The following is a 23,552-nucleotide window of genomic DNA, read 5'->3' on the forward strand; positions in this document are numbered from 1 at the left end:
TTTGAAGTGCAAAGTAAGCCTTTCCGAGCTGGTGTGGTGAAAATATCATTTATTGATATATCGTCACATTTATCAGGCTCTCGCAAACCAGAAATAAAACATTATTTTTTTCTTACGAACGAACATTTAGGTACCTACACAAGTACACATATTTACTAGACTAACACAAATATGGATTTTAAAAATCTGAAATAAGTAAACAATATTTATTTTATTTATTTATTTATTTATATCTATGTCTGGTACTAGTTTACGTCGCTAATAATTTATAAGTCCTCTTTTCTTAGATACATGCATGGCACACGAAGAATAAGCGGGCATCTCGCGCGTTTTTTCCCAGAACGTGCAGAATGTGGAATGATTATTCCTATGAGTTATGGGGTCTTTCCTTTGCGCTACGACATGGGATTCTTAAAGAAGCGGGTATTTAGGGTTCTCAAGGGTCGGCAACGCTTAAGTGGCTCCTGTGATGTTGCTTATGTCCATGGGCGGCGATGACCGCTTCCCATCAGGCGGCTCATCTTCGGACTATCACATAAAAAAAACTTCGATTGTATGGGAGTGGCTTTTTTGCGGCAAGTTCCTGTGACTCTTAAAAACCAAAACACTGAACAACGAGGCCAACTTATACTGGTCTTTCTGGGATGTTTTTATGTATAACCAACCATAGAGTAATATAAGTAAATAAAGAGTGGTAACTCCATACATCAGTTTTCTTACCAAAACGCGAGTTATTTCCTAGTCGACATCTAGCGTCAAGTAGCGGAATTTATCAGTAGGTACTGCTGTTATTGTAAGAAAACTGATGTATGGAGTTATCACCCTTTCTTTACTTAGTCTATGAACTAACTGAGCAATGTTAATATCAGCCTTTATATCACTCACTGCTAGGAAAGCGCAAAGTTTAATTTCTGTTTCATGGCCGAATATAACCCCAGCAGCTCGCAGTCTCAGTGCTGATTCTGTGCCGTAGGTCAAAGGGAACCAACCCACGTGAGGAAATTAGTCTTAAGTTCTACTATAACTTACTTACTTAATACTTATAACAAGTTGCAGATTAAACACGAGTAGAACTTAATGGACTTGGACTAAGTACTCTGATTTCCGCAATTTTAAGAATGTTAGTCTAGAACCCTGTCAGTTACTGACAGTGTCAAAAATGACAAGTACGCTAACGTCTGCGTAATTTGCTTTCTATACATCTCGCTCGCACTAATATACGACTACGAGCGAGATGCATAGCAAGTTACGTTCTCGAAAGCGTTTACTTTTATTCAGTGCCAAACTGGTGGTAGCAATAAAGGTCGCTTTAAGCACAGTCGCTTTCATTCGCCGATCGAGTGCGAAGCGTTTTCGTTTCAGCTTGGGAAGAATGTTTTCTCCTTTACAAGTCGCATTTTCAATAGATATTTCATGAACTGTGAGTAGGTTCTGCTTTAATGACGATTTCCATACTATTTATATACGTGCTCTGTACTACATTAAGTTTGGAACCGATTTTTTTACTGGTCTACCAAGATGGAGACCAACAGGTCCACGTAACTATCAACATATTTACATGTTTTTTTAGATGACTCAAAACAATATTGAATGTGTCCGCATATTCATGCAAGGATAAAGTAAACAAATTTAGGTATAAAGTCTCAAGATTTACTTTGTCATGAAAAAACAATATTATTGTAAAGTGTTAAAATATACAAGTCAGTACCTATAATATTAAAATGTCATCACTCCATTACACATCATTCTTATTAACAGAATAAACTCTGGTCAGATACAATTCAGAAAAAGTACACAATAATTACTTAAAGATACATAGGTATTAGATCACTGCCATCTTATATAGCCTTTTGTACAACATCTTGGCTACATAATATATTCATATTGCAACTCTATTGCTAGAATTTTAGATATTAGGTACGTACTAGTAATACTAGTAAATATGTATAACAAAGTGTAATCCTAATGTATAATACTTCAATAATCATGTCAGTTAAGGTGATTCCAGTGACAATAGCGGATGTATCGAATGATATATTTAATAATATGACCCATACCTATTTGGCTTTGTTAATTCAGAATAACCTTAATTAAAATTAAAAATACGACTGACCTAGTAACATTAGGAATTCTCACTTTATTACCAAAATAAGACTTTAAACGCGTACCTAAGTTAAAAGTATTTTTAATCGTCTTTAACTTAAGCTCTTTATTTTGATATCCCATTCGCTAGGTTCGTAAGATTATAAAATACTCAATATATAACACTATATAAAGTATTAAACCATATTGATTTTATTGTGCCGTTACCTAAAATACGTATTCTATGACGATATGATTCTAATGGTGCCTCAATACCTCATATGTCTATATATGTTGGTAAAGGCTTTTAAACGTTATGATGAAATAATATAAAAAACAATTTTTCTGGGCAGTCGTGTAAAAACTGGGGCATATCCCTTTTTTTAATTCGATTATAATTATAACACGTTGACTCTGGTTCTATTATGTCAATGATACCTACATTTTTCCTGCTTTGAACTTTTAAAGTTATTAAATCGGATATACCTAAATACAAATCAAAAGTCATTTCCCGCTTGGTAAATATCTTTGTCCACTAGAATCACCTGAATCACTATTTTTAATACATAATTGGAACGTTTTCATTTCTATTGTAGACCATTCACATTCACACTGTTTGGCACAACGTGACACAACTGAATTACTTAGGTACATTAATTTATTCAAATTATTTTGATATAGCTTTACATCAAGTCGATATCAAAAAACTTTTGTGCATACAATGGGCTTCAAACGAGACATGAATAGGGTAGAAATCAATGCGATATAGAAAACAATTCAGTCAACAAACTGCGGTGAAAAGCTTTTGTACAAATACCTGTAAATTCAACACTCAATATACATTCTCAATTATGTTATTTCAATACATTTTACAAATAACAATCTCTACTCTTTACAATTATAAGATAACATTTGATTTATTTTTACGTGCACAAAATATAACATGAATCACTAACGTAATGTGAGATATGTCCAGGCCGATTTGCGTAATTTTTAAATAGATGATTATATAATATATCTAATAACTATTTAAATTAAAAGAAAAATGGTAAAATTCACCGCTTTTGGCAAGACTCCAACTTGCGACCTTTTGGAACACCGGTCCAATCGCTTTTAACCGACTAAGCTACCGAAGCTTATCAGAAGCGTGCGAATTTTTAAATTTTTCTTTTAATTTAAAAATTAGTAGTACCGCTTGCAGGCTTACCTATTTTCTTGACAAAAAAATAAAGTTAAATTATATCAAATACTTTTTGTATACCTAGATTGCCTACCATTTAGATAATTACTAAATACCTACTACCTAGGTAGTTTAGGGACAAACTAACTGCTACCACAAATCGTCTCGGGGATATTTCGTCATTACGAGTAAATTAGTTATAAATATTACATTAAATAGTTCGGTACAACACAGGCAGATAAGACAAGTATAATAAAATCAAATATGTAAAATGTTTAATATTGCCCTGTGACATGATAGAAGCGTACATAGATTTAGTTCTTTAATCCTTAGGGTTTAATTTATGTGATGTTCGACATACATATAATAAGCAAGTATGTAATGTAGATGTTAATCTACAAAAAGTTTAAATATGTCTCTAACTTCTTACGGTGCATATATAACTCAGACATTTTATTTGCACAAATCTTGCATTACTATCTTGAGTATTAGCCAGGGTTCCTTTAAGCAACGACGAAATATATGTAGACGACACTCTCGGTACATTTATGACTTCTAAATCTTCTAACAACGATCCATATGACTGAAACTTGTCTTATCTGGCGCATATCACTGAAAGTTACCCCTTCTCATAAACATGTATACTCCGCCCGCAGCATTGAATATTACCCAATACACAATATCCCGCTTTTAAAAAAATGTTGTGATTGGTTAATAAAAGTTTTGATTGGCTAAAATAGAAATCGATGTATACTCGTATGTCAACAATTTGCGCGCCATAGCAATATTTGACATAGCGGTTGAGTCGCTCGCGGTGCTCGCGGCACAATTCTCGTAAAGTGATATTTAAGCTCTAGTCAGACTTCTAGTTATTCTAGTTCGTTGCCTTAAAAAAACAAAAAAATTAGAAGGAGTCGCACTTGCGCACGGCGCACGGACAATTTAGAAATCCATAGTTTCAGTTTCGACTTTCAAAGATGCATAATACATGCACAATTTCACCCGAGAAAGTGGTAGGTGACAAGGCTCTATACGTAATAGCCATAAGGCTACCAATATAGCCGTAGGTATCTCAAAATTTTTTGCTCCATCACGCATAACAGCCGGAACACTCTTTAGGAACGCATAACAGCCGTAACACTCTCAAGGAAAACTTGATATTACATTGCCGAAATCGAACAAAATCGGAATAGTTAGCATTTTTTATTCAGGAATTAGATACATGAAATATAATAACATTTACTTTATCAGAAAAACATTACATAAACCGACTTTTGGTAGGTACCTATTACATAGGTACGGACGGAGTTGACAAAACGCTGACATTGCTGACGAACTAGTTTCCATATTTCTGTTCCACAGAATTCAAGCCAAAGAAAGCCCTGTTGAATATTTTACTTTGAATTTTAATACAAATATTCCTGGGGATTCACGTCTTTCATATCTTCGACTTTTCTTATTATCTGGTTATTTTAATAAGTTCCCTGAAACTAGACTTCATACTTTAGTTTTGATACCAACTCAGAACTATCAAATGGGTTCCTGCTATTTTACTAAAATATTTTTAGCCATATTTACATTAGGTAGGTAAATATGGTGCTACTTTGCCGCCCTAGTGCGGTCATTAGCACACTATACGTGCCTATCGGCTCGATTCGGAAAATGAATTAGATTTCTACTAGACTTCAACAAGTTACGATACGGATAATTTAAAGATATTTGTAAGATAGATATGTCAAATTTGACGTTTCCGCGATTCTGGAGGTCCTCTTGAACGATTTCGACAAGTTATGACTAGATATCCAAGTCACATCTAGTCGATATCTAATGTAGATCTAGTTGATCTCTAAATCGTCTCAAGATCTTGTGATTATCTCGAAATCCGAATAGGCCTGTATGTCGAACATTTAAAGGGCCGTATGTACTGTAAAACGTTGTACGATAGCGTGTCGACTTAAAACACTCCCTTCAGTCGTATCGCCACTCGTTCCGAATTTCCTACTTTTCGCACTTGTATCGTAATTGTTCATTTCCGAACCAAACTTTTCCCGCTGTACGTGTGTCAATCCAATTTTTACCAAACTATAATTTAGGCCATTGTATTTTTGTCAAATGTTTTACTTGGATTTAAAAAAAATAATATTTTTTTGTTTAACCGATTACTTTACAAAAAAAGTTTTTATCCATAGTAATGGTTAGTCAAAGCTTTTAAAATAAATTATACGCGAAAAGTAAATTTGTTTACCATTCTTATTGATAGTGCCTTGTCCGCAATATACAGTGATAGTAGTAGTAGTAGGTACTTTTGAGTTTTTCGACTAAGAATGATAATAATTACCTATACTACAATAGTCACCTATTTATAATACACGGATATAAGAGCCTCGGTAGAGAGTACCATTTTATACCATTTGGAGTTGAAACTCTAGGTCCATGGGGTCCCAGCGCGCATAAGTTGTTCGCAGAAATCGCGAAGCGTCTGGTTGACGTAACTGGTGACCGAAGAGCTGGCGGCTACCTCGCACAACGTACCAGCATTGCGATACAGCGAGGAAATGCCGCCAGCATCCTTGGTACAATGCCTCAGGGGCCTATTTTATTAGATTTAAGCTAGTTATTAATTTCGTTTAGTAGTGTCACTGTATAAATGATTTTTCCATACACGGATTAGGTAAGTTGCATATAATACATGTTATACTCCCTTTTTACTCGTCAGTCAAAATACAACCACGCATTACCACAAGAGGTTAAAGGACGGATATTTGATTTTAATAAAAGGTGAAAATTTTGTTCCTTAATCACTCAAAGTTAACCCAAAATGTTTTAGGTATGCCGGGTTGCCGCAAACATTCATTCCACGCCTCAGCGTTAACTGACTTCTCGTCGATGCTCGCTTTACCGAGTATTTCCTTCTTCGCCATCTTGGTCTTGCAACCGAGGCTTATATAAATGCTGACTTTGCTCAAACTGGCTCTGAACACCGACAGCTTTACCGTCGCAGACTTCGGGTCCCACCTCGCCGATATAGTGGGAACGAATCTGTCACTTTTCCAATAACATTCCGCTTTGTTGGCTTCCAATATTGTCGCTTTCAAATACAGCGGGGCTGAAACAGACAATAATACAAAGTTTACTTTCATTGTCATTCGTAATAAATAAGGTCAAGCTAGGAGATGTCTGGCGAATAAATTGCGGTGGTTGTCACGCGATTAAAATTACACGTTTAGGTACATCTGTCACGTTTATTCGCGTAAAGTATTTACGTAGAATAATTCTGGCCAAGTTTTCTTTATCACGTAAAAACGTTTATGACTCAAATGGTACCAGTTGAAATTTTTAGTTCTTTAGGTGACCGGTAGAGGTACTGTACGATTATCCCATACATTTCCTTAACGTTCTCACTATCGACTGTCATTTATATATTATTACGGAACTCGTGGTAAGGACACTACTGTCAATTATTTACCTACGGGTAAACACACGCTAACGTGTCATCAGTGACTAAACTCTAAAATCTAGTTTAGAAACAAAGTTCCATGAAGCAGAAATGGCAAAAATATTAACCTTTTTCACCAGGTAGTATTATGTACAATAATCGAAACGAAAACGAAAATGAAAATAAAATGATTAAATTATTAAGTTAGGTATCTAAACTACAGCATATTCCATCGTTAGATTTCATCTTCCATAAGGACAGACCTAATGTATTTGTATTTATTTACACCTGTAACATTACTACGTGTAGCTTCAGGTTACGATTAACCCAAATATATTTGTATGGGTAAATGTATGCACAGGTGCTCCAAAAAACCCTTTCGATTCATATTCAGGGGTCGTTCGTCACATTTGCGTCCCATGATTTACATTCAGAATTACTTTCGGATGGTAAATATTGTAGTGGGGCAATATTTGTATGTATACATCAAATATTGTCCCTTCACTAGCACACACCATGTGCCGATAAGATAATTGCTTTTTACAGTGTAGATGAACATTGCCATGCAGGCGAACAAGCGTGCTCGTCAAGCATATTCGGCCGTATATTTAGTAGGCTTGTCAATCGCGATTGATCACCGCCTAGCTTTAATTCTCTTTGCTTTAAGCGATTGATTGAGGTCAATCTATTATCACACATTATTTGAAAATGAAAACCAATACATGTCTCTGATGATCAAAATCGACCGAGGCCAAATTTACGATTGGCTTGGCATGCATCGCGCTTGATGCAGGCTTGTCAATCACACTGATACGTTGTCAACTTAGACCATTTAGTAACTGGAGCCGTCATGGCTGTCATTGTCTGTACGAAACAGTCTGCCGATTTTTGCGGGGGAGAGGACATCAAATGTATTGCTATTTCTACATGATTTGTACGTAAAGTACAAACAAATAGCCATGTCAGTCCATACAAAAGTTTGCACAATTGTGCAAGTTTTTCGGTAGAGGGGTAAGCTCTTAAAGGCGACTCCGGTTATTAAATGCTCTAAGGTTGTCAAGCACGCTATAGTAGTAACATAAAAATAAAATAAATAAAAATAAAATAGCCTTTTATTTCGACCTTAAATGTTTAAATGGTACAGTTTTGTCGTGTTATTGAATATTTGTCAAATTAGTCATACTAGTCAAACATATTACACTATTATTATTATAATTTGATTTAGAATAAGGTTGGTTGTCATTTTTGTTAGAGTTGACATCGGTCGACTTGCCTCCCGGCATAGGCCTCCCCTAAGACCTTCCATTCCTCTCTGTTAGTTGCTCTTCTTGTCCATGTCCATGTTGGTCCAGCGATAGCTCTAATGTCGTCTTCCCATCTGCGGTAAGGTCTGCCTCTTTTCCTTTTCCCGTCTTTGGGGTACCAGGTTATAACAATTTTTGACCATTTTTGTCCTGGCTCTCTGAGCATATTGTGTCCAGTCCATTTCCATTTTAGGCTATCTGTTACATAGGATACATCCCTTAATTTGGTGTTTTTTCTTATGGTGCTTAGTCTTATTTTGTCTTACTTTTTGATGTTGAGAATACTTCTCTCTATGTTGTGTTGACATACTTCTAGGGATTTCCTATTTTTTTGTGTTAAGGCCCACGTTTGGCAACCATATGTCATGCTAGGGAGGATGCAAGAGTTGAACAATTTACTTTTGCATTTTAGTGGGATTTCCGGGTTCTTCATAATCTCTTTCCATGACCAGTATTTTTTCCATGCAATACACACTCTGTTTTCTGTTTCCTTGTCATTCTGGTGTTCTGGAGAAATTATCTGTCCTAAATATGTGTATTCATTTACATATTCTATTATGTTGTTGTTTATTGACATTTCAATTTTTTGTCCATTTGTCATAAGTTTAGTTTTTTCGGTGTTGATTTCCAGTCCCACTTTCCTGCTTTCATAAGACAGTTGGTGAAGCATTTCCTGCAAGTCATCTGTGTTTTCCGAGAGAAGTATGAGATCATCAGCAAATCGCAAGTGGTTCAGCAACGTTTCATCTATTTTTAAACCATATTCTTTCCAGTTCAGGTTTCTGAATTCTAAAGTTGCTGAGAACAATTTAGGTGACAGTGGGTCTCCTTGTCTCACTCCTTTTTTTTTTTAGTAACATACCTACACGAAAAGCAAAAAATATGTAGTTTAGGTTCTGCAGCAAATCTATTTTTTATATTTCTTAGGTAGGTAGGTTTAAACACAGTACCTACTCAGAAATCTCAGGATTCCGTTGTTGAAAACACTCCCTTTTAAGTAGGTATTCGCTACCCTTTTCAAAGCTGACATCTAATAATACTTTCAGATAGGTAATATAATAACAAATAAGTATTGTGTTTACGCAAACCTCGCAAATATGTGGGCGTAACTACAATAATGTGTTTTCACGTGCCCTTACCGGATTTCTTCATATTAACTTGCCTTTTGATAGATGGCCGTAATGTCCTACGTGAGCGCAAATGGCCATTAATCATGGTATAGTCAGCCAAGAAAGTGGTCTACTTACCACTTTTCGACTCTATCATCTGATTGATAGAGTCGAAAAGTGGTAGACCACTTTCTTGGCTGAGGCTGACCGTACAAGTATACTTGGCTATAAACAGCATACATAATGCAACCAAACAATGTATTTACTTTTCTTACTGACATATAGATATGTCGTGGTTTTAAAAAAAATCAGCATAGTCGTAATTTCTCAAAATTCAAATAGTATTGAATGGTCTCTACCCAATGCATTGTTCAAACTTCAGCGACTACAATCAGAACTAGGGCAAGTTACATTGAAAATAATCCACATCCTTCCATTAATCGTATTTACCGACACTTTGAAGTGAACTTTCCATTTCGTAATAGACACCCACATAGTAATGTACCGATTTCAGAGAAAAATATCCTAATGTCCTCTGCCGTAGCGGTTATTTTCCAATGACGTGTCATGATCGAAGACGCACGACAACTCTCTCCTTTTTAATAAGCAAAGAGCATCGCGCGAGTCGAGGGGCCTTTTCACTGCAATGCAATGCATTCCCTGCAGCGGTCCATGTAAAAGAGATTTTTTGTAAGAAGTCTCAAGAAGGATCATTATAAATCTTAAGGTGCAGGTTTAGAAAACGGATTAAAAAAAAGTCGTAGTGCTTTTTTGGATCACAATACGGCTGCCATAAATTTAATTAGCAATCTTGAGGAGGTCTCCAGGGACTTCAGCGATTCGAATTCAGAGTTTTTGACTTTCGTTCGATGGAAAGAAATCTCGAACATACAGAAGCGTAACTATACTTAAATGCGTTCAATTTCACCTCTAAATACGTCAACACCTCATTAACCACTCACTGGTGGATGACAGTTTAGTGGTTTTCGCATCGACCATTCACGGGTTGACCGCCACTTGAAGGGCTACGCTTTATTAAGGTGCAGTAAGTTCGTGTTCTTCTCTCACTCTCACAGACCGTAAGCGTGAGCGAGATGGAAGTTAGTGCTCGGGAGCGCGGATATATTATGTTTTATTATTATTTTTGTGTGTTTTATAAATAATTAAGTAATCGCTGAGTTCCTCAAGCCTAATATTGCTCATTTTTTTAAGAAATAATTTTCATACGTGTAGATTTTGAGCAAAATCTATTATTAATTTTTTTAAGTGCTTTTTAGACCTATAGTTCATTTTTTTTAGCATTAGAAAGAAGGTAAGCGATCTTGACATATCTTTTTATTAAAAATCACCATTAAAAAATAAAACAGAGCATATATGTTAGAATTATAAATCATATACGATCTTTTACATTCTTTTGCTTTCATAAGTAATATAATTTTGTAAAGCGTTTTTCAGTATTTTTTAATAAAAAGACACGTCAAGATTGTTTACCTTCTTTCTAATGCTAAAAAAACGAACTTATAGGTCTAAAAAGCACTTAAAAAAATTAATAATAGATTTTGCTCAAAATCTAAACGATTGAAAATTATTTCTTAAAAAAATTAGCAATATTAGGCTTGAGGAACTCAGCGATTACTTAATTATTTATAAAACACACAAAAATAATAATAAAACATAATATATCCGCGCTACCGAGCACTCACTTCCATCTCGCTCACGCTTACGGTCTGTGAGAGTGAGAGAAGAACACGAACTTACTGCACCTTAATAAAGCGTAGCCCTTCAAGTGGCGGTCAACCCGTGAATGGTCGATGCGAAAACCAGTAAACTGTCATCCACCAGTGAGTGGTTAATGAGGTGTTGACGTATTTAGAGGTGAAATTGAACGCATTTAAGTATAGTTACGCTTCTAGCGCCCAAAATTAGGTAGCGAGTTAGATAAGGATAGCATACCATAAGAAACACAAAAACACTTAGTATAAAATTTGTTGGTGAGGACCATTGATTCGGGAGCGACCGCCTAGTCCAAGGTCAGTCTCGTTTTTTAAGAGGTTGTTTTGTAAAAGAAATTGTATCTTAGGTCTTTTTTATTGATTTAATCTTAAAGATAAAAGTCTTCCTTTGATAATTAAATAGCAATTACCTCCAATAATCAATTAGTTTTAACAAGGAAGCTGGAAAACTGTCATTGTTCCGGAGTTTGATTACGTCTGGCCAAATGTATAAACATTAGAATAATTTAATTGCTATGTGATTTAATATACTTTCAAACATAGAAAAGCTTAAATCGACGATTTTGTAAAATTTTCTTAATCTGCGCTGACCACCCACCGGGGCCCCGCCACTTGACTACTTTTCGCGTTTTCGGTGGCGCCACTTGAAGGGGTAGGTAAGTATAATTTATTTTTCCAAGTCCATTTCACGGGTATCAGCCTATAAATCGACATTAAGCCGCTGAACCCTTTAACAACAGGTAGTTATGTAGATTCCAAATGGACTTTTGAATTGCGGGGTAGGTTAATGGACCTCCATACCAGCCGAACATTTTTTAGCTCACCCTACCCTAAAAATATACAGTTCACATTAAAAGTACATATATTATACCTACTACCTACACATGATCCAAACACATTTGCAATACTTAAAGGCATTCACAAACAAAACGTCTGTCAAATCTTTTATAATCAGATATTACAAATGCTTTACAACTTCTTAGAAATACCTAATAGCCGATGTCAAAAAAAAAGTAATTTGAACATTTTAGGAAATTCACCCCGTAAGGGCAGTTAAAAAGGGGATGAAAGTTTGTATGGGGTTCGAATTTTATTTTGAGCTAGGAACTTGAAACTTTGTAAAAAGGTATTTTATTAAAATAGAAGAAAAGTAACTTTACCGTTTTTGAAAATTCATCCCCCAAGGTGATGAAATAGGGGTGAAATTTTGTATGGAGATCAATTTTTTTTTTGCGGGACTTGAAACTTTGTATAAGGGCATATTATTAGAATTCAAGAAGTAATTTCATCGTTTTCAAAAATTCATCCCTTAAAAGGGTTAAAAAGGGGTTGATAGTTTATATGAAGTTAAAAATTCAATTTAAGCTAGGAATTTCAAACTTCGTAAATATTGGTTTTTATCCCTATCCGTCATTTTGACATTTCTGTTTGTCAAAAAGAGACAATATACACCTAACGAAGTTTTGCAAGAGGTTGTTAATTTATGAATAAAGGGGGGGGGGGGGGGGTAGATAATATGGAGGGTCATGTTCATATCTGAAGTACGGTCGGTGCCCCAACTTAAGTACCCACGTCGCCATAATAATTGTATAGAAAAGTGGATACTTATTTTAGGGAACCGACTATTTGCACAACCTGTATGTGTAAGTGTAAGGTTTTTTGCATATTTTTAATACGTATATAAAAACACTCCTCCCTTTTTATCAATTGGGTGATGATAAACAAATATTACGTCACCGTTTGATTTAGGTCATATTCCGGTGTCTATTTCAGGACAAAAGTAAATCCTGTGTCACCCTTCATCAACTCAACCCTTCAAAACCCTTCGTACGATTAATACTAAGTTACGTATTTAAGTATGTTATGGATAAATAAAATTGTAACGTCAGGGTATGGATATAATATAATGTTTGCTCGGGGCAAGAGAAACCGTATGAGGAAAGTCTACGGAAGTATTTATAAGTATCTAAATTTAATTTATAAATTAGCTTTATTTTTAATATTATCATCAGACATAGAAGTTTTTGTGGCATGAACGAGAGTTTGAGAAAATGAAACATTGATAAATCTGTTATCGATAAGTGATAGATTGATTTTAAAATATATAACTTCTACTTGCTGTAGGTAAGTTACCGAGAAATTTCAATACTGCAAATCAATTACAAAGCGCTACTACATAATTTCTTCATTACATATAATTATTTAGTACTTAAAAATTCAAACGTAAACGTATTGCAGTTCCAAATGAATAGAAAACTACCAATATATAAAAAAAGAGATGAAGATATCGAACGTGTTGTGTATTTCGCGGTAGCTATCTTCTTATGAAATGTAATGAATATCTGAGTATGACATTAAGGTAACATCGATATTTCATTTTGACAATCACTTTATTTTGCCACAAAAACTTCTATGTCTGATTATCATCTAATTAAGTTTTTTTATATCTTTAAGTATTACTAACTGTTTATTTTCCTTAAAAGTATTTATATTAAAGCTATCACAATAAAGTCAATAAAACCCTATAAGTATATATAGATTATTGAAATCAAATTATAATTCCTGCATTACCAAAAGTTACTAAACTTATTTGAGTTGGGTCTTACAAAACAAGATGTTACCAAAGAGATCGTAATTTGTTTCAATTAGGAAAGTTATATGCGTCCTAATCTCCATATAGAAGTATTAATTACTTATGTAATACTAATATTACGTATGTTATTTCGTCCATTTGTGTTTATTCAAGATTTAGAAAAAGAAATCTGCTTTGGTCTAGACTGTTGTACGTTTCTGGAGTGCAAAAATATTAATTATGCGTTTTTTTTGCATACTTACTCTTTTTAATTTGGGAAACCTAAAATGACATATCGGTAAAAGACAAATCCAAAAAGAAGTCATTTTAGCCTACTAAAATACCTATATTACGAAACAAAACTTAACTAAGAACAATTCCGTATTTCAGGTCGATCCTTTGTCTTCTCTTTGAAAAGCCGGTACGTACCAATTCGCACTTCATCAGCCAAAATATCGAAATATCGTAATACCGCAAATATTTAAGCGTTATTACAAATGTGGACTTTATGTTCTATGGGTTAATGTAGTGTTTACAATGTGAGAAAGTAAAAGTAATCAAGTAACATTACCTATAACTCACTAGACTGAATATCTCTCGACGTTCACCGAGTTTTTTGTCATTTCACGCATCATTAAATAGGTTCGTTACACAAAAATTAAACAAAAATGTTGAGGGGTAGTCGGACCAAGGTAACTCTGCATGGCATTTGCAATGACGAAATGTGGAATTTCATCATTCAATTTCTTTATAATGACACTCTCACTTTGTTTTATACAAGTCGGTGTCAAGTTCGCTTACTCGGACTCTAGTCCTCAAGAAGTTATAAGGAAAACTCTTGCTTTGAGTAGTAAGTTACTATCGGCTCGATTTGGGAAATGAATTAGAGATTCACTAGATATGAAATAGTAAAGATATGTGACGTTCCACGGCAAAAGGTACCTTATGGCGGCTAGCGCTGCGATTCGGGAAATGAATTAGAGATTCATTAGATGTGAAATAGTAAAGTTATGTGACGTTCCACGGCAAAAGGTACCTTATGGCGGCTGGCGCTTACGTCGCATAGCGCCGCAATAATATTGGAGCGACATTAATAGTAAGCGGCAACCGTCATAAGGTACCTTTACCCGTGGGACGTCACATATCTTTACTATATCGTATCTAGTTAATCTCTAATTCATTTCCCGAATCGCGCCGTAGTTCCTAGTTTACAACTTGTAACGTGTGTGCAAGTTTTGATATGCCTACATTTAATTTAGAGTCGGACCAAAAAATGTCTGCAGCGGATTTGATAGCCCACGCAATGCATGTGTCATTTATACGTCATAATTTCATAGAAGTTTGACGTTTAAAATAACACTTTCACTGCCTGGGCTATCAAATCCGCTGCAGACTATTCTTGGTCTGACTCTATCATGTAATTTGCATATACAGTATATGCGAATGGGCATCGCACAAAATGTACAGTCACGCTCCGTGATTGTTGAGCCATTTAAAGTTTTAGCTAAATTGGTTGTTGAAGAGTTACGCTATGGAATGTCCAATCTAGTTAGAATCCTTAATGGCTCACTAATAGTGAATGTAGGTACTTATAGTCGATTCAATTCATCTATTTGTCGAAAAGTAGGTCGTGTTACAAACAGGTGTTACATACATGCTTCACTTTTGGCCATATGAGGCATACACATACCTATTAAACGTGAGTGTCGGTGTAGCTCATTAGATTCAAATGAATTATCATCATCATAATAATAAATGTCAACTATTTATATACACGTGCTCATCAAATGTCAAAATTCTAACAACGGTCACAAACCAGCCACTGCAATAGAAATTTTGCACGTTGCTGACCATTTAACATCAATTTACTTTTCGTTTTACGAAATCTGTAGACTCCGTAGAGGTGTAATATAGTTTAGTCTCACAAAGGAACTTCATCAGTAAGAGAGTTAATTGCTGGCGACGAGAAAATCGTTCGTCTATTTATTTCTGTAACGCTTTTCATACTGAAGCGAAAGAGAGTCAAAGGCAAAATTAGACCGAGATAACTCTGCAAGTATTTTGAAAGCACAAACTGTGCTAGCGTTATTTATTCGTCATAATTTCATAGAAGTTTGATAGCACAGTCTATCAGAATCGCTGCAGACTTACCTTGGTCTAACTCTAGACGAAATCCTTATTTTCGATGTTCGCGATAGACCCCACTACCGTGCGTAGGTAAAATATGGTTCTTTTGGTTTACCATAGCGCAATTCCGACCGCATATTAACTAAACCTAAGAGTCTGGAATACGGTTTAATTTTATTTGAATTTTATAATATAACGGAAGTGACTGCCATCTAACCTTCCAACTTAAGGCCCCGTCGGTTGAGGTTCTTCTCTCACTCTTGCTGCGTAAGCGTGAGCGAGACGGCTGTATGTGCCCGGGTTGCGGGTACGTATCATGTTTTTGAATTCAATTTTTTTGCTAGTTTTAATAAAAAACAGTAATCCATTCGATCAAAAGTAAAATTGCGCATATTTTAAAAAAATTTAGATATTATCAGCTTTTGTGAAAAATTGTTAATATTTTAGGGTGCGTTTTAGACCTATGTTTTCCATTTTTTTCTAACGAGCGATAGTCAAATCAGGTTTCGAATCGATGAAGTTACTATATAGAGAGAGGCTATTACATTTTTTTCAATATTGCTATTTTTCTCAGCCGTATTATAATTTAAAAAAGCGCTGCGATAAAAAAAAACTCCTCTGACTGAACCTACTGCACATAAAAGAGGGAAAGAACAAAAAGCCGAATCCTAAACCTTTTTACGCCTCCAGCATGTGACGTAAATCTAATGTTTTATCCATTTATCATCCGATACATTTTCCCATTTTCCACATTACATTTTTTTGTGTCCTTAGTCACATACAAGTACGACAGTCTTGCTGAGTTTGTTGGCAGTTAACATAAGTTTATAACTCGTGCTTAAGTAGGTAAATATAACAATGTATTATTGAAGAAGAAGAAATACATTTATTTTAACGCCACAACATAGTACATGAAAAAGAAAGGCATGCTGATATAATAGACATTTGGACGTTAAAATAGGATACAGTATACACATTACACATTACATAATTTATTAATTATTTAACGGCCTTTATTATATAATAGCCTAGCCGGTAGTGACTCTGCCTATGAAGCAGGAGGGCCCGGGTTCGAATTCCGGTAAGTTAAGGGGAGAATTTGTGTGTTTATAAAGTTCATTTTTAGGGTTCCGTACCCATAGGGTAAAAACGGGACCCTATTACTAAGACTATATAAGTAATAAGTAGTAAATAAGTATTTCTGTTGCCGCTATAACAACAAATACTAAAAACAAAATGAAATAAATATTAAAGTGGGGCTCTCCTACAACAAACGTGATTTTTTGCCGTTTACTGCGTATTGGTACGGAACCCTTCGTGCGCGAGTCCGACTCGCACTTAGCTGGTTTTTTTTTGTATTAGAAAGAAGGTAAGCGATCTTGACATTATTTAATAACTATAGGTTCTGTAAGTTCAGTGCATCTTTGAGAGCTTTGGCAAACTTACTCACCATCATCAGATGTACAACACACAGATACCTACACATAATAAGTGAATGTATTAATTTGCCCACCACATAGTTATTACAGCCGTAATAAATTCCATATTAAAACCACGCAGGTCTGGTTTATCAACGGCCGTTATGATTGTTATACGTGGTAGGACAGTTAATAATGATTCAATCAGGAGCGGTTGTTCATAATAATTTAATTATTACAATTAGTGCCCTGCAATGGTCAATGATTTAACCTCGAACATTCGTGAAAATTGCAATTAGTGTGCAATACTTAACAGGAAATTGGGAACCACGGCGCATTTAGCAAATTAACGCTTTTGGTTTTTTGGGACTTCTGGGAAACAGAATTTTCCTTATTGTGACGTGCAGTAAATAGTCTTAAGTACGTCTACCATCAGTGTAGTCAAAGTCTACGTAAGTTACGTAGACGTGAGCGTATTTGACATTGACATATACGCTCACGTCTACGTAACTTACTTTTTTATGCATCTCGCTCGTACTCGCATATTAGTGCAAGCGAGATGTACAGAAAGTAAATTACGTAGACGTGAGCGATATGTCAATGTCAAAACTGATGGTAGACGTAAAGGTTCCGTCACTCAGGCGCGTTTGGCGTGAGCGCGGCGTGAGCGTTTTATATGTAAAAGCGGCGCGCCCCGCTCACGCGCCGCCCGTAAAACGGGCCTGTGTGACGGAGCCTTTATTTCAATTTCATAGTTTTCCAAATACGTCATTTTACAAGTTTACATTATTTTTTTAGTTAATCTTGCATGCAGTTTGCTTATTATTGCATGCTTGTAGCATGATTTTCGTAGTTTCGTTCGAATATAATTATCTGTGTAACAGCGGCTACGGAACCCTACCCTGCGCATGGCCGGTTTTTATTGTATTCATCGGACGCCAGACACTACGATTGGACATAAACAAAAAGGGTGACGTGCTTTTTGCGTGTTTCGAACCTATAAAAGAAGATTAGAACTCGGTACGGCGGGTATAGGCACGTTGTATTTAGGTAGTTTTTGAAGTAATCAAGGGTGACACATGCTTTGTGTTTTATGTTTGCCCTTTATCATTGTATTGTTAGGAGTATTAGTATGTTTGTCTAGGTAACTATTTTATTTACCTATGAGTAGCTGAGTACACATATGACCCTTCTTATGCAACATAAGTTTATATTGTCGCAAGTTTGTAACCATAGCGCACAACATCCCTCAGTTTACGCACAACGCAGATACAGCCATGCAGGTTGCAGTGCCGGTAGCCTCAGTAATCGGCCCTAAAATTTGCCCGTTCTTGTGTACAACAGGGCCATGTCTAGTTGAACCTCGTTCGCTGTGGACATAACCGCACTATTTACCTTTAAGCTGTTTGTTCCTGTGAGCCGATCCCCTCCTAAATACATAAGGTTTACTTCTAAACTCTATGTGGACAGAGGCCCACTATTTACCTTTATATTGTTCTTGTTCCTGCATGGTGAGCACGCTGCAACGTAGCCTGTTGACAGTGAGCGTGACGACGTCGTTGAGGCCGTCTTCGCTCGTTGTGTATAACAGGGTCACTTCCAGTTGACCCTTCTTGTTCTCTCTCTGTGGACACGGACAAATTAATTAGCTTATTGAATAAGGTGAGGCTCCTGATAGCATATCCATTAATTCCTTGTAGTTCAAAAACTATGCACTTAAGTGCACTTTGTAACTAGTCATTTATACTACTACTTATTAAGCCGCAAAGTCCTCGACAGCGTGCGCTGCTAACTCAAATGCACTTACTTAACCTAGTTGGACTTTGTGACTAGTCGTATGCCTATTGCCTAGTATTAACCACATTTTTCATTGAAACACAGAAAATAAAAGGAAATACCTTGTAAAACTAAAGACCTCTTCAGTCGCATATTTCATTCATGATTCCATCGAATATTCTAACAGTTGAAACTTGAAGCAATTCCATGGTAATCCATAATAGGTATCACGTGACTTTCTTTTTTTTAAATCTTTATTTTAACTTAGAAATAAACAAAATAAACCCTCAGGAAATAATCAACAACAAATTGGTATTGACGTTGACAATAAAACTGATGAAGACAGCTCGACGTTCCGTTACGCTGATGCTAGTACAATTTCGAAACATAAAATCTAAAAATTCATAAGATAAATAAAAATATTAAAATAATTAATTCTCTAAATTCCGGATGTCTTAAATAATATACTAGATACTAATAAACATAAAAAAACTTCAATACAGGAATGTTTTTCAGAAGTAAACTAAAAATATCTCAAAGTAAAATAATGCTTACAAATTCGTACGTGATGAGTTTTCGAACGTTCCCTTTTATCATAATTTAGTCTACTCCAACTGACTACTCGACTATTGCCTATGAATGTGTGCGTAGATGTCATTAAAAATAGCTCCGTCTTTCTCTAAACTGCGTGAGTAAAAAGGACATGATTTATATTCTGAAGTAAGCAATAGTGAACTTTAATATTTAAGACATATGGTTTAGTAAACAACCTGGAACTTATGATCTTTCTTCTTGAATCAAACCTTGTTACACGCCACGAGGTTAATGACATCTTCCTCAGTTCTGGTATCCTGGTATTTTTGGTATACGTTTGTCTCAATAAGACACCTGTTGTCGGTTACCCGCCCGAGGCAAACGACCTCTTCTGCAATTCTGGCATCCTGGTACTTTTGGAATAATGTTTATGCCAGTATGTCGCTATTGTGTCGCCGTTATGTCGCCGTGATGTCGCTATTATGTCGCCGTTATGTCGCCAATATGTCGCCGTTATGTCGCTATTATGTCGCCATTCAGTCGCCGTTATGTCGCCATTCAGTCGCCACTCAGTCGCCATTCAGTCGCCATTCAGTCGCCATTCAGTCGCCACTCAGTCGCCACTCAGTCGCCATTCAGTCGCCGTTATGTCGCCATTCAGTCGCCACTCAGTCGCCACTCAGTCGCCGCTCAGTCGCCATTCAGTCGCCATTCAGTCGCCACTCAGTCGCCACTCAGTCGCCGCTCAGTCGCCATTCAGTCGCCGCTCAGTCGCCATTCAGTCGCCACTCAGTCGCCACTCAGTCGCCAGTATGTTTGTATTGATTCAGTCGCCATTCAGTCGCCATTCAGTCGCCACTCAGTCGCCATTCAGTCGCCATTCAGTCGCCACTCAGTCGCCACTCAGTCGCCGCTCAGTCGCCATTCAGTCGCCGCTCAGTCGCCATTCAGTCGCCACTCAGTCGCCACTCAGTCGCCAGTATGTTTGTTTTGATTCAGTCGCCTTTCAGTCGCCATTCAGTCGCCGTTATGTCGCCATTCAGTCGCCACTCAGTCGCCATTCAGTCGCCATTCAGTCGCCACTCAGTCGCCATTCAGTCGCCATTCAGTCGCCATTCAGTCGCCATTCAGTCGCCACTCAGTCGCCATTCAGTCGCCATTCAGTCGCCACTCAGTCGCCACTCAGTCGCCGCTCAGTCGCCATTCAGTCGCCATTCAGTCGCCACTCAGTCGCCACTCAGTCGCCACTCAGTCGCCAGTATGTTTGTTTTGATTCAGTCGCCTTTCAGTCGCCATTCAGTCGCCGTTATGTCGCCATTCAGTCGCCACTCAGTCGCCATTCAGTCGCCATTCAGTCGCCACTCAGTCGCCATTCAGTCGCCATTCAGTCGCCATTCAGTCGCCATTCAGTCGCCATTCAGTCGCCACTCAGTCGCCGCTCAGTCGCCATTCAGTCGCCGCTTAGTCGCCATTCAGTCGCCACTCAGTCGCCACTCAGTCGCCAGTATCTTTGTTTTGATTCAGTCGCCTCTCAGTCGCCATTCAGTCGCCGTTATGTCGCCATTCAGTCGCCGTTTAGTCGCCATTCAGTCGCCGTTATGTCGCCATTCAGTCGCCACTCAGTCGCCATTCAGTCGCCATTCAGTCGCCACTCAGTCGCCATTCAGTCGCCATTCAGTCGCCACTCAGTCGCCATTCAGTCGCCACTCAGTCGCCGCTCAGTCGCCGCTCAGTCGCCGCTCAGTCGCCGTTATGTCGCCATTCAGTCGCCATAGTAAAAGGTATAAAAGGCCGGTGCGGAGCGTTGGGAGGGGCATTCATTCTTCGACCGGACTAGCAGTGACTCTGGTTTTCGGGTGTAATTTAGTACTGGTAGGTGAAGTTTCTCCGCGACTTTTTCTGTGTTTGTTTTTTACTTGGAATTGTCCTAGTGAATTTAAACTTAGAATTTGTGTCTGTGCTTGGTTTTGCGGGGATTTTAATCGTCGTAACGCTAAGTTTAGACTGTTGTGGAGATTCTTTACTACCATGTGTGGGTTTTTAGTTATTGTGAAGTTTTCTCTACGCTGTGTGTTCTAAGTGCCGTCATGTTATGCAGGGACAATGTCAATGCATGGCCGGGGCTTGGAATTGTGTCTGTGTTTGGTTTTACGGGAAGAAATTCTCGTAACGTTAAATATAGATAACGGTGTTTAAGGGAATTTCACTTATTTGTTTAGTTAATTTAATTGTGTAATAACTTAGTTACATTAGTGTTTTTCTATGGGGTATTTTTGATATTTTAAAAGCCAGATCATTGTTTGGACTGACAGTTTGTCCAGCTAAGCATTCACTCCGCCTAACGGTGCCAAAGGATTGGATGGTTAGGAGTCTATTGCTCCAAGTTTGAGAGGTCTTGGCGTCTCTTTTATATCAACATAAGAGACGAATTATCTCACTAGTCTCAAGGCCCAGCTGTTTAGATGGATGTGGGGACGTCACGTGCGCGTCATCCGGAGTAATCTGGGCCCACTGAAGTCGACAGTAATTGAGACTAGGTCTCCTATTAAATTTATTTATATATTTCGGTGCTCCGGTTCATGCTAGTGCTGGTTGCAGGGACAGACTTCTGTCGTGACTGATATTACACTTAGTCTTTGTTGTGGCAGAGTTTCCCTCGTGATTAGTGCGTGTGTGTGCTAGGGTACTGATCCACTTATATACACGGAATAGGGCGACTTATTCTTATCCACCATGCCCGCGGGCGATAAGGAGGGAGTCAAATACACTGGCCTGTAGGTTGCCTTATCGGTCTCGCCTGCCGAACTTTACAGCCTCTCGTAGGGACTACACTTGCGTATATTACAAAGCATTAGGTCGATGGTAAGAACGAACTATGCTTTGAATATACTAGATTAGGGACAAAGGGTAGGATTAGGGTAGAATCACACACTTGTTTGATGTCTATTAACGTTCTTTATTAGTTAGGGTCTATAAATTTGAAACGGTTGATATATATTTATCTTTAAGGGTTTTAAAATATGGTTTCTTAATCCTAAAATATGTGTGTTTAAAAGGTAAAGAGTTTAACTGCCTAAATCTTTCTAATTTCTCATTTATATGGCGAAAGAATTAGTGCTTCTATAAAATTTTATTTCTACTTTTCATTTCTGGTTGTCTGGTGTAGGAACGAGGTACTGAGTAATAAAATCAGGTATTTACAACATAAACTCTTAATTATCAATCTGGATTTAGGAACGCAGACTATTCTGGGATTGAAGTACGGTTTGTTTTAGGGAACCTTTGTCAGGCAAGAGCAGTACAAAGGATTTATTGAGTGAATACTCAATTTCGACCTCTACTAAACATAATAGTTAACAAATAAACTCGGTGCTTCGTTTATACATCTAGAGAACTAGGAATTCTGTCTAGATTATCAGCTTTGGGGAATGGGACTATGGGATTAGCATCCCTAGCTTTTGAATATAAAAAAGATAAGTAATTATGATGATTGATGGATACTTTGACACTTCTTTTCATCATCATCTAGGTGCGTTTAGGTTACGAAGTGTTGGTCATAGCCCGTCTGGCTAAACTGGTAGGGTAGGTGTTCCGATTAATACTTGCAAATCGGACTAAGAGCTTCCAGACCTGCATCGGGCGTACGGAGCAGCACGTGTGATTAAATCACACATCGTTTAGAAGATGATAGTTAATTATAATTAACCTTGAAATGCTAGGGTGTAAAAGAGCTTATCTCAGGAGTGCTGCTTCTATGTTATCCCGGAAGCTTAATAGGTGTGGCAGGATTTTACCAACAACATTTTTATATATTTATATCATCATATATGCTGTAATACTTAAATACATTATAGTACATTTTACACCATCATTTAAGTTGCACTAATAAATTCTAAATAATTTTCTATTTCTCTAAATAATTTTCTTTAAATTATTTCTTACTTTCATAAATAATTATTTTATTACCATAAATATCTGTTCTCAAAAATCTAGGTAATAACTAATAATAAATAAAGTCAGAGTCCAAAATTTAGCTGATACTCATTAAAGAATTTGAGGTTGCTGCGGTTCACTTCGAGGGGTCCTAACTACTAGCTAGACGATCACATGGCCATATTTTAAGGGTAAATCGAAAGGGGATGTTATATTAAGGTAGGTTAGGTAAGTAAATAAGGGGGGAGGTACATTTTGGTGAAACCGTGACGCAGGATGTAGTTTACCTGGGTTACTACGGTTCTTCAAGGTATATGTATGTAAAAGTAGCCTTCCAGGCTACATTTT

General features: G+C 37.0%; 1 protein-coding gene and 1 long non-coding RNA gene across 2 annotated transcripts in view; one reads left to right on the plus strand and one right to left on the minus strand.

Annotated features, from left to right (window-relative positions):
- Positions 1-23,552, plus strand: part of LOC134793767 (uncharacterized) — a 324,508-nt gene that overhangs the window by 139,033 nt on the left and 161,923 nt on the right. The window lies entirely within an intron of this gene.
- Positions 5,937-23,552, minus strand: part of LOC134793746 (uncharacterized) — a 45,905-nt gene continuing 28,289 nt past the window's right edge. The window contains exons 3-4 of the mRNA XM_063765414.1: positions 18,447-18,585; positions 5,937-6,368 (exon numbers count right to left, since the gene is read on the minus strand). Of these exons, the coding sequence (XP_063621484.1) occupies positions 6,061-6,368; positions 18,447-18,585 (447 nt within the window). The 3' untranslated portion in view covers positions 5,937-6,060. The remainder of the gene's footprint in view (positions 6,369-18,446; positions 18,586-23,552) is intronic.

Source organism: Cydia splendana, chromosome 9, assembly GCF_910591565.1.
Source record: "Cydia splendana chromosome 9, ilCydSple1.2, whole genome shotgun sequence".
Taxonomy (NCBI): domain Eukaryota; kingdom Metazoa; phylum Arthropoda; class Insecta; order Lepidoptera; family Tortricidae; genus Cydia; species Cydia splendana.